Source organism: Danio rerio, chromosome 18, assembly GCF_049306965.1.
Source record: "Danio rerio strain Tuebingen ecotype United States chromosome 18, GRCz12tu, whole genome shotgun sequence".
Taxonomy (NCBI): domain Eukaryota; kingdom Metazoa; phylum Chordata; class Actinopteri; order Cypriniformes; family Danionidae; genus Danio; species Danio rerio.
Window position 1 is genome coordinate 11,187,501 of NC_133193.1, and position 16,941 is coordinate 11,204,441.

A 16,941-nucleotide genomic window follows, 5' to 3' on the forward strand; every position below is an offset into this window, starting at 1 on the left:
GAGAGTACTAGGCATGATGGAAAGTTATTTGTTATTTCCAAAAAAAAAAAAAAAAAAATTAATAAATAAATAAAGACCCAGAGAATGAAACGAAATTTGAATGGAGAATAGTATTTAAAAATGTAAACCAGTGTTAGTGGTTTAATTCATTATAAAGATGGTTTGACTGACAGGATATAACATACATGAAAGGCCAAATAAAAAAAAAACAGGCTACAGTAATAGCGCGACTGTCAGTCACGTTGGAAAAAATGTCTGACCGGATAACCATTAGGTTATTGTACTGTATAGTAAGTTGTATATTAGATCATAAACAGACTTAGGGGGATAATTATGTCCCTAATTCACAGTTAAGGTGCTAATCTCCTCTAAGACTGAAACACTAAAATCTCCTTTTAGCGATATTTATTCATTAAGAGCTTGCTCGATTTTATCAGTAGTTTTGTTGTGTTATACTGACCTCTGCCGTTCATTATGTGTAACTGCATATGCATTTGTGTGTATTTAAGCCAAACATTTCCAGAGCAAACTGCAACAAGATCATAATGTTGTTTACTGATGGAGGAGAGGAGAGAGCGGAGGAGATCTTCAGCAGACACAACATTGACAGGAAGGTGTGTGTCAAGTTCGCTATGAAACATCTAATATGTTGAAACATGGTTTGATGTTTACTAACAATAAGAAATCCTCTAGTACTTCCATATTTTTTTGTCTTAGCTATTGTTAAAGGCTGAGTTCACACTAATATGAAAACTTAATTTACTCACTTTGTGCTTATTCTAAATCTATATGAGTTTATGTATTCTGTGTTTTTATGTTTAGAGTGATGGTAAAACAGTTAATAGTAAGCATTAACTAAGCTACAGTAGGTATACTCGCTTACATATGAACAAAACAAACTAACAGTGAACAAGTATTTTTAAGAACATCTTAAGGATTACTTCTTGTAGGATCATGTAGCAAATGCATTATAGCAAGCCATGTTGATGTTTAATCTATACCCTGTTCTAGTGTCTATTTTCATGTTACTTATACTTATTTTTTTAGATATAGGTATCTTTTCCATTAAGTACTCATTTGTTAGATGCTAGTACATATAAAATAGATACTAGTACTTATTCAGTATATACTAGTACTTATGTATTAAATACTAGTACTTTTTCATTATATACTAGTTCTTATTTATTACTAGTACTCATTCATTAGATACTAGTACCTATCAAATAGATGCTATTACTTATGTAGACACTAGTACTTATTAATTATTTAATAGGTACTACTTATTCATTAGTATTCATTAAATAGATACTAATTTTTATTTATTACATACTAGTCCTTATTCCAATAGTGACCAGTAACTATTCTGTTGTTATTAGTAACAAGTTTTTAATTTGTCCATTGGGATCTGTCATTGAGATGTCAACTATTGAGTTTTGACTAGTATGTATTCCAGCTGGAACTAGTACATGATAATATGTATGTAGTTATTCATTATGTACTTGTAAATATTACCTAATTAACAGATGCTAGTACTTATGTATTAGATACTAATACTTATTCGTTAGGTACTAGTACTTATTCATAAGATAGTAGTATCTTTTTATTAGATGCTAATACTTATTAAATATAAACTGGTACTAATTCATTAGATACTAGTAACTATTAACTAGATACTAATAGTTATTCATTGGTAGTATTTATTTATTAGATACTAGTATCTTTTATAATTATTACTAGTAACAATTCTTATTTTACTAGTCAGGTCTGCTTTTTTACTCGTCTTATTGTGACTTGTACAAATGAAAACGTAAAACAAAAATACTAGTAACATTTTAAACAAGTGCTTGTGTTTAATAAAAGTGTACTAATATCTTTTATATAAGTTGTATCTATTTCATAAGTATCTATTTAGCAAGTACTCATATTTAATTAATAAGCGCTATATCTATTAAATAGGTACTAGTATCTAATGTTTAGAGTACTATTATCTATTAATTAGGACATAGTATGTAATTAATAGATACTAGTATCTAATGATTAACTGCTAGTACATAAAAATAGTAGTAGCATCTATTAAATAAGAACTAGTATCTATTTAATAAGAATTAGTATCTAATGAATAAGTACTAGTATCTAATGCATAAGTCCTAGTATCTATTTAATAGGTACTAGTAACTAATCAATGAGTACTAGTATCTAAAAAAAAACAAAAAAAAAACTAGTTTTATGAGTAAGCACTGGAATGTTTTAAAAGAGCACTAGCATCTAAAGAATAGGCACTAGTATCTAATGAATAAGTAATACTCAATGGAAAAGATACTATTATCTAAAAAATAAGCACTAGTAACATAAAAATAGATACTAGTATGAGTTATAAATTAAATGTCAAAACGGCTTGCCATATATGCAGTGCTCGTTTTAAGTTAATGTTGGTTTCTGTGTATTTATGGCAACAATTTCAATAATATATGATTAACAACATTTTGAGGTCACAAATATACATCTTAGCTATAATTCACTTCAAATTAAAAAATGAAATTAAATATTTATTTATTTATTCCTGGATTAATAAACACATAAACAATAGGCAGGTATGATATATACATTGTATTTTTGTAATAAATATTAGTGTATATATCCAATAATATATTCATTCTATTTTAAAGATGATTTTTGTCCGTTTACGCCAATTTGGTTTCATATAGGGTTTAATTTTGGTTTATGTCAGTTTAGTTCAGATATTTTCAAATTATAAAAATCAATCAGTTAATTTAATAATAATGCAATTAATTGTTTTATTATTATTATTATTATTAATAATAATAATATTATTATTATTTATAATTTTATTGTACATTTATTTTACATTTATTTTGTTTTTGATCTTATTGGCGTTTAATATTAACAATACCCTAAATGTGTAAATTCTTTGTTGCAATAACTCAACATTGGGTCAAATATGATTAAATTAAACTTTTGGGTTAAAAATTGTCATTTAGGTTGAATTGGAATAAAAAAAAAATCTCTGTTGGGTTATGACTAGGGCCAGAAAGAATCTGCAGAAATTTTTTGCTATTTCTGCTGAGAATTTTGTAAAAAATCTGCAGATTTATGCGGAATTATTTTGGTAGTATCGTGACTAAAAACTTAATACATAACATGAAAAATAATAATTTTTAAACGTTTATTTAATGTTTACAAAGCAAATCCAATTAAATCCACTTGTTTGGTAAACAAAGCAAAACTCTCATATAATATTTCTACATTTCACTTTCATATTAGTCAATAATATTTCTGAAATTAATTGAAAAACTGAATAAATATAAACTTACACACATTTACCCAAGTAAATAAATAGACTCAATGATAGGCTAAAAATCTGGGGAAATCTGCAGAAATCCGTGTGGGACAATGATTATCCAGCATTTATCAGATTGTATCCTTTAATTGCAGGTGCGTGTGTTTACATTCTCGGTGGGTCAACACAACTATGACACTGGGCCAATAAAGTGGATGGCCTGTCAAAATAAAGGTACGTTTCATTTGCTCAATCTGTGTTCACCTCCTAGTGGCAAAAGCTCAGAAGTAAACTTCTTATCCTACAGCCGCTTTAGTAGATCTAGTACTGGATTGCTGCTAAACACACACACACACACACACACACACACACACACACACACACACACAACAACAAATAACAAATCTTAAATGTTTTCAAGGATACTTCTACGAAATCCCTTCCATTGGAGCCATCCGCATAAACACACAGGTTTGTAAGTGTTTCAGATGTGGTTTGTTTGCTCTTGTTTAGGAAACTGTGAAGGATGACCTACATTTGATTGTGTTCACTGTTGTTTAGGAATATCTAGATGTTTTGGGCAGGCCGATGGTCCTTGCAGATGCCAAACAAGTGCAATGGACCAATGTTTACCTGGACGCTCTGGTACAGCCTTTTTCAGCCAACATTATGATATAATCTGTGGAGGTTATTAGAAATCACATGTTTGGTTGTTTTCTGTGTTCTTTCTGACCTCAGGAGCTGGGCCTGGTCATTACAGGTACACTGCCAGTGTTCAACAAGACCAAATCCACAGAGGCCAGATCCCGGAGCCAGGTCAGTCCTGCATTCGGCTGAATTAAAAACACTCACTAACTCATTTCAATTCATCTTTATCTACATAGTGCTTTTACAATGTAGACTGTCTCAAAACACCCTAACATAGATGAAGTTCTAGTGTAAATTGAAACTACTTCTGTCCAGTTTTCACAGGTGAAGTTGAGTTGAGTTGAGTTTAGTTCAGTTCAGTCTAAAATAAATGTCACTGCTGAAAGACAAAACACAGAAGAGCAAATCTAACCATGTGCAGCTCCACAAGTCCCAAAACAAGCAAGCCAGTGGTGACAGTGGCACGGAACAAACTTCACCAATTGACAAAAGCGAAGAGAAAAAACTGACTAATTGTTTATTATTATTATTAGTTCTTATTGTTTTGAACTTAAAAGAGAACCTAATGAATGCAAAATATTATATTTGCTTCAGAGTAAAATGAGTGACCAAACTGGACAGGATTTTAAGTTTATATATACTTTCAAAATCAAAATTAGAGAACAGAGTAAAGTTTAGAGGTCACTGCTTGAATCCTGTTTGAAGATGTCCTAACATGAGTAAAAGAGCAGCTTTTAAAACTTATTTAATGAGTTCTGAAGCACAGTATATAACAAATAAATCAGACATTTGAAAAAGAACACTGATCAAATTAAGGGAACACTTTCAGGTCCTCTTCTGCACCTACTGTAGTGGTGAATATCGTGGGTGCACTAAGCAATAATTCAATCTATCTGCTTGTAAAATTGTGTTTCCTGGTCCAAGCTGCTACTTGTTTGAATTGAGAAAATAATTATTTATGAAAACTTTATAGTAGTGGTGGGCCGTTATCGGTGTTAAAGTCTTATCACGTGATAAAAAAAAATATTGCCGTTAATCTATTATCAAAGTTGGGTTGGGAGCTGGGTCTATTATACGCAAGCTATAATAAATTTCACCTTGATATTTTAGTGCGGATGTATACCTGACCGGTGAGCCGTCTGACAAAAAAGTGCCCTTCTGAATCAAATCAGCAAGATGCCTGACTTAAACTGCAGTTCGACAGTTTCACTTTAACTCATGAACATTTCATTCATGTCGTCGTGACAAACTGGGGTATTAGACACAAATAAGGAGTAACGACTGATGAGAGCGTTATGGAATTTAATGTTGCACGGCGAATGGAAAGGAAAAAAACGTCCGCATTTTGCTATATGTGTGTGTGTGTGTGTGTCTTTTTGGAAAATACTGTATGGCGAAAAATCCAACTTGACGGTAATAGTTTGATTGCGGTGTTTGCTTCAGTAATGCCACTAATATATGCATACTCCACGTCTTAATTCCATTTTTGTCTAGTTTAGTTGTGACTTTAGTCAGATTAAGGTGATCAAAAATCGCTGTTTGGAGCTTATATAGGCCTACAGTTCAAAATTCATGTTTAACTGAATAAACACAAGTACATCTTTTTGAATATCATATATTTTCATCACCAGTTATCATAGTAGAACTGTTTCTCAAGCAGTTTGTGATGCATTTTGGAAACAGGAGATGAGCCCCTGGTCTAATGCGCCACCTGGCTTGAGAAACCAGATCTCAAAGACTTATTATTTGGGTAGCACAAATATTCTGAATGCCTTCAGCAGAATTCAAATGAGCCCTTTTTAATCTAGATTAAATCCGAGATTATTCTAGAAAAATCTAGATTAAAAAAAATTAATCTATGCCCACCTATACTTTTTAGTCTTATGACACATTAAAGTGAATCTTTTACAAAACCATGGTGTGTACTGCAATCTCTGGGCATACTGTATCACAGACATCAATATTTTAACAATTTACTTAAACAAAAATTATTTCTGGCCATCTGATATTACAGTAGGCATGGATAAATTGCAGTGATCATTCGAAAGTATTCTGTGAACTTTTATTACTACCATAGTCTGATAGAGCGATTGGACCTGGAATCTGCATCACATAACATCAGACTTAACAAGCGCATAGTGTTGGATTGAGCCCACACTTGCAGCCAATCAGCTGTAACGGGCTTGTCTTATAAGGATTGTGTAATGTAATGTGTATTTATAAAGTGCATTTAGCATGTATGGCCATACACTCAAAGCACTTCACAATCATGAGGGGTGGGTTTCTCTACACTGCCATCAGTGAGCAGCATCCACTTGGATGATGCAATGGCAGTCACAGGACAACGGCGCCAGTGCGCTCACCACACACTAGCTATTGGTGAAGTGGAGAGACAGTGTTTAGAGCCAATTTGGTGGATGGGGATGATTGGGAGGCCATAGTGAGTAAGGGCAGATGAAGAGAATTTAGCCAGGAAAGTGGAGCTTTCTAATATCAGCATTATTTAGCAAAATTCATTCAGTGTACCTTTAATTACCCGACAAACACTATTTAAATGGCAGCTGAATGTACCAGGTTTCCTTGGGTTTGAAAGAGGGTGAGCCATTTTTAATGACTGACAGCAGGTTGTTCAGTAAGAACCTTTCAGCCATATATAGTAAAGCTGGTCTCTCCAAATCTTTGATTTTAAGAATGTTTTATCTTCATGCTGTATTCACACCAGACGTGTCTTTGGCGAATAAATGACGATATTCGTCGTAAAAAGACGTGTCAACAATTTAAGTTTACTTCATTTGCTCATCAAATTTGCATGTGAAATTCACTTCACAATAGACGCAGATGGCGTCACTCTGGCACAGTGGGTAGCACAATCACCTCACAGCAAGAAGGTTGCTGGTTCGAGGCCTGGCACCCTTCCGGGTTCTCCAGTTTCCCCCACAGTTCAAAGACATGCGCTATAGGTGAATTGATTAAGCTAAATTGGCCGTAGTGTATGTGTGTGAATGCAAGAGTGTATGGGTGTTGCGGCTGGGAGAGCAATCGCTGCATAAAAAATATGCTGGAAAAGTTGGCGGTTCATTCCGCTGTGGCGACCTCTGATTAATAAAGGGACTAAGCTGAAAAGAAAATGAATGAATGTACTTTAAATATTTAACAACAACAATTTTGCTGCTGAGCAAAAACGTTGTTCTCTTGCTTGCCATACAAAGTTATGCTCCTTCAGTCTAGTACCTGTACACAATAATAAGCAATGTATTTTAGGAGAATGACTTCATAAAATGTAACAACAGACATTCAAAGCTTAATTTTAATTCTCAGTTAAAGCTTTGGATGTAAAATCATGTGACAAAAATTCAATTTGCGATGATCAGAATTGTTTTGCATCTGTATTGCATTGTGATCATTTGCAATAGACACATTGCAGAATCTGAAATGTGGAGTCAGGATTATAGCTGACCAGGGGCCAGAGTAAAAAAAAAAAAAAAGAAGCATGATTTATTGTGACTCCACAAATTGACCAAACATTTGATCATTTGCATATATTTTGAAGGTCTTTGAATGCGTCACCTTCCAAGCCAGTTTTAAGCATTCGGGCACAACAGTTTATAATGTTTATAACTTAAAGAAAGATTAATGAAGTCTAAACAGTGTTATATTTTACATTTGATTATTCTGATTATGTACCTGAATACTTCTAGACTCTCAGAAAGCTGTAAAGCACTGTTAATTTCCGGTTGTATCTATGCTACTGTATTTAGCAATGCTGTGATTGGGTTATGATATTTGATGCAGATGTACTGTACAGGCCTACAAAATGATCTCAATCAATCTAAAATGACAAATTCTTTCCAAATAGAGGCATTTAGTAAAATTATGCTCAATATTGCAGTCATGGGCATTGCTAGGCTATAGGGGGGCTGTAGCTATATTTCTACTAAGCCCCCCTAAAACTTTAGCGAGTAGCTCATAAACTGTACACTAAAATATGGCCTCAGTGTCCTTTAAATTTGATTAGAAAACAGCGGCAAAACTTGGCTCCTCCCCCTCCTTTGTTTTTTTTATCAGATCAGCTAACCACAGCCAAAGACAGCCAGAGAACATGGTTTGTGTTTATTGATAAATTGTTATAATATCTGCATATCTGCAGTTCTTTGATATAGATAACCTTGTATCACCTGTATCCCAATAACAGGATTCCTCCAGTGAAAAATGTAACTCCTAACGAACATTTCGCTAATTTTATTTCAAAATGAGCTACCAATATAAAACACTTTACAGTTCATGTGGCATTAACTATACCATGCAGTCTTGCACAGAAAGGATAAAACACAGTGACAGAAGCACTTAGAGAATGTACACCTTATAACTGTCACTGAGTCACTGACAGAGATAGAAACATCAAGTGTTGTCTAGTATTAAAAAATACTTATTTATTATCATGAAATATGTGAAGTAGCCTGTAAGTTTTAAAATATATGTTGATATGTGTGTCATTTGATTAGAAAAGTGTCAGTTTACTTATTTAATAGGAAACAAATGATGCACTCGAATATAGAAAGTTGTTTTTACTACAGTAAAAAGGTGGGTTGAGTTTATTTGGCTTATTCAGAACTCAAATGGCTGTGCTTGTCTTTGTAATACAGTGCAATACTAGCATACAACCCATATCAAACAAACATTTTTAAGAGTATTACTAATAAATTAATACATATAAATGTAATATTAGGCTTTATATACAGTATGCATCTATTTTAACCTTATAAGGAGCTGAGCCACCTTAAAATGAAATTCCTAAAATCGCCCCTGATCGCAGTATATAATCGCAGAAAAATAAAACATGGCAATGTCTGCTTTTCCCATTATTATGCAGCTCTTGTCAGAATTACCTCCTATATTCATTCAAGTAATTGTAGTAATCTGGTAGTTCCAGTGTTAAACAGGGTAGCTTCTGTATCTTTATCTGTAAAATTTGGGTTGTGAAAAAAAGGATCTGTTTATAAACTGTTCTTCCTTTGAATCTATATAACAAATCGAGAACAGTGTGTCAGGCTGTGCCGCAAACGTCAGAAGCAGGAATAAAGCATGAATGAAGACAGAGCAGAACACCAGATGTGTCATTAACAGACCCAATACTCTATTCATAGCCAGATTCTTGGAAAAAAATTGCTATTTTTGTCACGTTTAATGGGGATAAAACTACTACTGACGCAAACATGTAAACCTCATTATCTCTTTAATGTGCTAACCATGCGGACAGCGAACTTCGCAGGAAGACTACGATAGAAACAGATATGGAAAATAAATATCTTATCCTCAACTTTTCCAGTTTGGCAGGTCATTGAGAATTTGTATGTTGTTGATCAACTGAACTGAATGACCCTTTGAAAGTTGTCATTATTTTCCGCTCACCGACTGCGTCACTGGTTTTTTGATAAGACTTAATATATCCATTTCCAGTACAGATGACGCGCGCTGAGGTTTTTTAGACGTGATTCTCTACACAATTTCGTACAAGTTGTTTTGCACAGTTGCAACAGTTTGCATGTTGTTGTGAAATTTAGATACAGATTTCTTGGTTATTGCCTTATGTCTGTAAATGTCATGTTTTTAATCTCTTTTTTTTAATCTCTTTTTAACATTAGAACCAGTTGATTTTAGGAGTGATGGGAGTGGATGTGTCTCTCGATGATATCAAAAGACTGACCCCTCGCTTCACGGTGAGTTGTCTTTGTTTATTCACCCTCAAGTCATTCAAGGCCCAAATTTCCCTGTTTTATATGGGACAAAAGTTATTAAATGGGAAATATTATGCAAAAATGGGGTTTAAACACTGTTATGTGGTAACAGTCTGTGATTATATAGCCAGCCTGTAAGCATAAAAAAAATTAATAAATAAATTATATATATATATATATATATTTTTATAATAAAACTTCATAAAAACAGTCTACAGAAACTTTGATTGACATTCTCCCTTTGATTTACATGTCTTTGGAAGGAGAAAGCCCCACCCATTAGTTTCTCACTCATACACAGTCCTGATTGAGAAACAGCCATTTCCCATTAGAGTTTTAAATCTGACACATTGGTGTTTGTTGCTCCGCCCTGTTTTGAGAAGAGCCCCATCTCATTTGAATTTAAAGCAACAGTCAACAAAATGGCACAATTAGGATCACAGCTTAAAAGGGAGTTTCAGTTATTTTCGTAAAATATTTGTTTTGATGTTCTGAGTTCTTCACATATAAACTCTAGAGACATCAGAGACTTATTTTACATATTGTAAAAAAGGTTAAATAGGTGTATTTTCATTTAACATATGTAAATGTGAAAAAAAAAACAATACAGAAAAGTATTCTAAAATGTCATCAGTTTCAGTTTGTTCATTTACATATATTTTTTTTATTTTATTTACCACAGAAATATCATTTTAAATACTGCTTTTTATCCTCAAAGAATCACGAAAAAATAAATATTTAGTTATATTAGCTTTATATACAGTTAATGTCAAAATTATTAGCCCCTCTGAAAAATTAGCCCCGTTTTTTTTTTTTTTTTTTTTTTTCAATTTCTGTTTAATGGAGAGAAGATTTTTTTTCAGCACATTTCTAAGCATAATAGTTTTAACAAACTATTTCTAATAACTGATTTATTTTATCTTTCCCATATTGACAGTAAATAATATTTTACTTGATATTTTTCAAGACACTTCTATACAGCTTAAACTGACATTTAAAGCCTTAACTAGGTTAATTAGGTTAACTGGGCAGGTTAGGGTAAAAAAGCGAAGTTATTGTATAATGATGGTTTGTTCTGTAGACTATCGAAAAAATATATCGCCTAAAGAGGCTAATAATTTTGTCCTTAAAATGGTTTTTAAAAAAATTAATAACTGGTTTTATTTTAGCTGAAATAAAACAAACAAGACTTTCTCCAGAAGAAAAAATATTTTCAGACATACTGTGAAAATTTCTTTGCTCATCATTTGGTAAATATTAAAAATAAAAACTCAAAATGAGGGCTAATAATTCTTACTTCAACAGTTTTTATATTTATTTTTATATTCAAGCTATTTTTTATATGCGTAAGGCTTAAATTAAAATGGTGTTTTAAAAAAAAAGATAAGAGTTTGATCAAAGGTTTACGAGAACTGAAAGGCTACAGCGCTTCATATTTTCTTCTTGAATTTCTGACTAAAAACTTGACAGAAGGGATTGGATTGGATTGGATTGGATTGGATTGGATTGGATTGGATTGGATTAGATTGGATTACTTGTTGGCGAAAATTGATGGATGTCGTGTGGTGGGGAGTGGTCATCCATGCACAGCCTGTACTGTGGAAAATATCACCCCTGTCATGGACAGAAAGACATGGTACACTGTAAACCCTAAAGTTGACTTTCATTAAGTAAAGTTGACTGAACATAACTTAAAATTCAGCATTTTGGTCCTATCACTTAAAAATATGAGTTAATTTAACTTATGTACCATGAAAATGCATAAACATTTTCACAAATGTAGTCTTGACTGTAAAATTCTAATATGTGCAACCTTTTAAGTGCAAGGTCTTTTTTTAAAAATCAGAAAACAAATGGCTTCAGGTATAATTATTCATAATAATGTGAATAAATGGATACTTATTTTTTGTTTTAGCACTAAGTTTGGTGAACTGAACAATTTAAGGATAGTCTACAAAACCGGCAAGGCGAATAAACTTTAGTTCAGTCAACCTATTAGGCTTTTCAGTGTACTGAGCCAAGAAGAAGCTAATGCGGTGAAATGAATCAGGCGAGGTGGAATTTTATTTACCATTTCAAAATATAATTTAAGCTGGGGTTATTTTGACAAAATTCTGACATAATTAATTTTGCTAAATTTGTTTGAGACACTGTGTATATACACAAAATATATCAGCTTTGAGTCACAGGGCTAAATTACATTTTAAATATCTTAAAATAGAAACCAATTATTTTTGAATCGTACTAACATTTCACAGTTCTTAATATCTTATTGGTCAAATAAACGCAGCCTTTGTGTGAACATAAGTGACTTCTTTGAAAAAGCATTTAAAAATCTGCCCAACCACAATCTTTTGAACAGTAGTGTCGAATAAAACACAAAGTGTCAGATGTGTCGCACCAGTTTGATGTCATAGACGACAGCGCACATTGAATGGCTTCAAAAGCTTATATATCGACTTGTGTAGTCACATAGACTAATTGTATGGTACTTTAACACTACATGTGTTCGGCTTGATAGCTCCATTCACTTTCACACCATGAAAAAAAAATACAGAAGAAAGGAAATCTGCTTTTGGGATGACGCGGGGGTGCGTAAACGGCGACCAAGTTTTCATCTATTCCTTGAACGCCACATAATTCAGTTTATAAGGGAACAAAGCTAAACTCATGTGTTAGATGTTTTCTGTGCAGACTCTTTGAGTCTCGTAATAAGAATAACACGGCACGCATAAGATAAATGCACTATTGTTCTGCGGTCTGCCGTCTTGCGGTTTCGCCTTCTTACAGTAAGATCACTCTTAAGAGGACGTAAGCCCTTGTACATTACATCTGTTTGTACTTACATTTGATTTGTAAATGGTTGTGATTTTCTGTTAAGCTCGGAGGAATGTTTCCAGATGAACCGACACATTTGATTAACGCTAAGTGCTCGGGGTTGATTGACAGCCGGGTTCTGCGTCCTCCTGGGATGGTAGACAGTAACCCGCTAGTCAGGGATTAACCACCGCTTCGCTGAAAACCCAGGCCCATTTGGTCTGAGCAGGGATTTGGGTTTGACGGTGGTCTCATTCACTGTTCTCCTTTTTGTTTGTTTATTTCAGATCGGTCCTAATGGATACTATTTCGCAATTGATCCCAACGGTTACGTGCTGCTCCATCCAAACCTGCAGCCAAAGGTACCAAAGCATTTCTCCACCCACATTCCTCAAATCTGATCTCTCTCACAGCACTTTCATGACATAGGGAGAGGTTTTAAGGTTGATTGAGGTGACACACTTGTCTTATGTTTTTGCATTTGTGTCTTGTTTGACATTGGTGATGTTTAACATCTACACTGTAAAGTAACTAATTGCTTTTTACAGTGTCTAGTATCTCTCTCTCTCTCCTTATCTTTATGCCCACCTCCATTTTTTCGTTTGTGTATATGTGCTTCATATTTATGCTCATTCTTACTCTCATTATGTGTATGTGGGCGCTTTTGGATGTTGATACACGCAGAGAACGATGCACCAAAACAAATTTAAGTCCCAAACTAACCATTGACTATCTCACTATTCTGAAACATCAATGGCCATTCGCTTTTTCAGCAGTTCTGGTTCCAGTAGTATTTTTATTATCCACTGTTTTTCTTATGTGTTGAGTCAACTTAAAAAAGAAAGAAACTCTAGTTTAACGTTTTATTAGTGTACAGCTAAAGCATGATCTTATACAACATCTCTAATCCGACCCAATACCTAAACCCAATTGCTAGCCTACTAATTATTAATAAGCAGAAATTAAGAGTTAATTGAGCCTTAAGTCTTAGTGAATGGTTCGTTAATAGCAAGAGTTGTATTTTAATTTGAAGTGACCATAAGTCACTCAAAAGTGTTTCCTTCTATTTACTTACAAAATAGCAAGCAATTTACTGCCAACACAAACTCACAATTGAAAAATTGTCAAATAAAACATGTTTATATAAATCATACATTTTAAAGGGTTCTCTCTTTCTTTTCACTTTTTCTTTCTTTTTCTTGTTTTTCTTTCTTCTCTTTCTTCTTTATTTTTATTCTTGTTTTCTTTCTTTTTCATTTTTCATTCTTTTTTATTTTTCTTTCCTGCTTTCTTTTTCTTTCTTTCTTTCTTTCTTTCTTTCTTTCTTTCTTTCTTTCTTTCTTTCTTTCTTTTTCCTTCTTTTTTCATTTTTTTTTTCTTCTTTCTTTTTGTCGTTTTCTTTCTTTTTACTTTTCTTTTTTCTTTTTTTCTTTCTTTTTTCTTTTTCTTTTATTGTTTCTTTTTCCCTTTTTTCTTTTTCTTCTTTTTCTTTCTTCTTTTTCTTTTTTTCTTTCTTTCTTTCTTTCTTTCTTTCTTTCTTTTTAGTGTTCTTCTTTCTCCTTTTTTTCATTTAGTTTTCTTTCTTTTTTATTTTTCATTATTTTTCTTTCTCTTTCTTTTCTTCTTTCCTTTTTCTTATTTCGTTATTTTTCTTTTCTTTCTTTTTCTTTCTTTTTCTTGTTCTTCTTTCTCCTTTTTGAAATTCTTGTTTTCTTTTTTCTTTTTCATTCTTTTTCTTCTTTCTTTTTATCTTTCTTTTCTTTCTTTTTCTTTTTCTTATTTTGTTATTTTTTCTTTTCTTTCTTTTTCTTTCTTTTTCTTTTTTTTCGTTTTTTCATTTTCGTTTTTTCTTTGTTCTTTGTTCTTCTTTCTTTCTTTCTTTCTTTCTTTCTTTCTTTCTTTCTTTCTTTCTTTCTTAGTTACTTTACTTTTAAAAGTAAACCTGTTACCTTAAAAGTGACAAGTTATGTTTACTTTAAAAGTCAGTAAACTTGTCTTAACATAGAACCGTTAAATTGACTTTACTGTCTATAATCTCATAATTCATCTACTTAATAATTTTAAAAGAAGGTTTACTCACTTTTTAAATAAAAAGTAAAGTCAACCAATCACTTTTTATAGTGTACACTTCCTTGTCTTTCACATATTTGGTGCTGTTTCATATTTCTGGTTTTCATCATGATGCATCGAATTTTGACATACTACTATTTCCAAGCCCTCTTATTAGCCTTTCTTTGTTTTCCATTCATGCAATTTATAGTTAATAACACATTACATTTATATGTCGCATGAAACAAACAGGAAGATCAAGCATCTGCGAGTGATTCGGCTCGTATCATTATTGACAAGTGCGTCTGACCTCATATGTAAAGCTGCAGGTTTAGAATGTATGAACATGCATTTGTGGCGCGTAAACAGGCGCTCGTATTGCTTTTTCCTTGAATTGAAGCGCACAGCCTTGTTCCTGAGTGAATTTCGCACATAACCTCTGCAAATCGCCCCAAGAAATACTCGTGCTCCTGGCAGCCAACCCGCATATATGTTTCTCAATGCTATTCCACCACGCTTTTACATTTCAGTCTATTCACAGTCCCTTTGATTCTGGTATTTCACCACACACATGGACCGGCCTGTATTTAATCTTTTAAACAAAGAATGCGCAAGTGAAAAGAGATCATGTGTTTGAGTTTGGGGTCATAGTTTATCCTTGGTCTGGATGGTAAAAGCACTGTCCATCTTGCAGGCTCTGACAACTCCAGCGCACCATGACAATCTGGCAAGTTAAGGAGGTAAAATGCATTAAATATATTGCGTCTGGTCAGGCTTAGATCGAAAATCGTTTAGACGTTCTTTGATTTAAGCGCAGAATGCAATTGCAAAAAGTTAGGCACATGAAAGACTTGACAATAAGATGATTTAATGGGAAGTAAGAAATCTGAGTTTTGCTGTAAACACTCATTTACTTTCATTTAATGTGTATTTAAGCACAGATAAACACAGCTACAGCTGATTATAAACTACCTGACAAAAGTCTTGTCACCTAAGATTCATATAATGCAGCAACCATTACTTTAAGACTTTAATTACAAGTTTTAGGAACAACAAATAATAAATTGACTTCTAGTTGATCATCTGGTATCAAAAGTGGCTCATACGAGAGGCGAAGTCCTCTAGATTACGTTTTTTTTTACCAAAATAAAATATGATCATGCCTTGATAATGAATTATTTAATTAGGAGGGTACGGTCTGACTTTGCTTAGACAGAAGTCCTGTCACTTAACAAAAATATTGTCCAGTATAAAATATAAAGTTATGGTGCAGTGGAAAAAGAGTTAATATTGTGTATGACTCCCATGAGCTTGGATCCATACATCTCAGCAATGATTCTCAAATAACGTATTAATAAAGTCATCTGGAATGGCAAAGAAATCGCTCTTTCAGGACTCCCAGAGTTCATCAAGATTATTTGGATGCATCTTAAATGCCTCCATCTTACTCAAGACATGCTCAGTAATGTTCATGTCTGGTGAGCGGGCTGGCCAATCCTGGAGCACTTTGACCTTCTTTGCTTTCAGGAACTTTGATGTAAATTCAACCTCCTGCCACTTTTTCAAATGATCAACTAGAAGTCAAATTATTATTTGTTGTTCTTACAACTGGGATTGACGACAAGACGTTTGTTAGATAGTTAAGTGCTGTACAGATACATACCAGGAAAATCAATAAAGTCAAAAATAAATTTAACGCAAAGTTTAAAAACAGTTTACCATTTTGTCTGATTTATGATTTTTAGTGATAGTTGAGCTTTTAGAGTTTTGTTGTAATTGAAGGTTTGACATTGAGCAAATCAGTAATGTTTTGCAAAGATACCGATTCTCTCCAAAAAGAAAAAAAGTTAGTAGTTACATTAGATTATGAATATTTTACATGCGTGAATCAATCAAAGATTGTGTCCGTACTGTGTGGTGTTCATATCAGATTTAATTTGTATTTTTAAATGAAATTAAAAAGATACTTTGATATTCCAAAAAACCTATAGTTTCTCCTAGAATTGTTCTCAGCCTCTTATATTTTTTGTTTAGTTATTTTACTTGAAAGGCAATGCAAAGAACCTATTTTTGCCATAGAAGTGGAATTACATTTAGAAGACAATTTCAGAAACACTTAGAGGTCTTTGTGTCGAAACTCTTCAAATATGTGTGAAACAAGTTTCCATCAATAAGTGAAAAAGTTGTGTTTGTTGTGTTATAATGGGTTTTACAAACAATTCATTTATAATTATAAGAAATGTTAGCATTGTAAAATTGTAAAGCTACAAAATAATATTTTAAAATTGTAGTATAATTCCATAACAATACATTTTATGTAAAAAAAAAACATTCTTTTAATTTAATCATATTAACTTTAAACATTTATTCTATTCTATTATTTAAAGCGTGTTT

At 32.7% G+C, this 16,941-nt stretch overlaps 1 protein-coding gene across 9 annotated transcripts in view; it reads left to right on the top strand.

The window, feature by feature from the left end:
- Positions 1-16,941, top strand: part of LOC101882457 (voltage-dependent calcium channel subunit alpha-2/delta-1) — a 229,543-nt gene that overhangs the window by 131,562 nt on the left and 81,040 nt on the right. For all 9 annotated transcript variants that reach the window (XM_073930291.1, XM_073930290.1, XM_073930287.1 and 6 more), the window contains 7 exons: positions 510-614; positions 3,454-3,532; positions 3,720-3,769; positions 3,860-3,943; positions 4,037-4,114; positions 9,589-9,663; positions 12,786-12,860. In XM_073930291.1, coding sequence (XP_073786392.1) covers positions 510-614; positions 3,454-3,532; positions 3,720-3,769; positions 3,860-3,943; positions 4,037-4,114; positions 9,589-9,663; positions 12,786-12,860 — 546 coding nt within the window. The remainder of the gene's footprint in view (positions 1-509; positions 615-3,453; positions 3,533-3,719; positions 3,770-3,859; positions 3,944-4,036; positions 4,115-9,588; positions 9,664-12,785; positions 12,861-16,941) is intronic.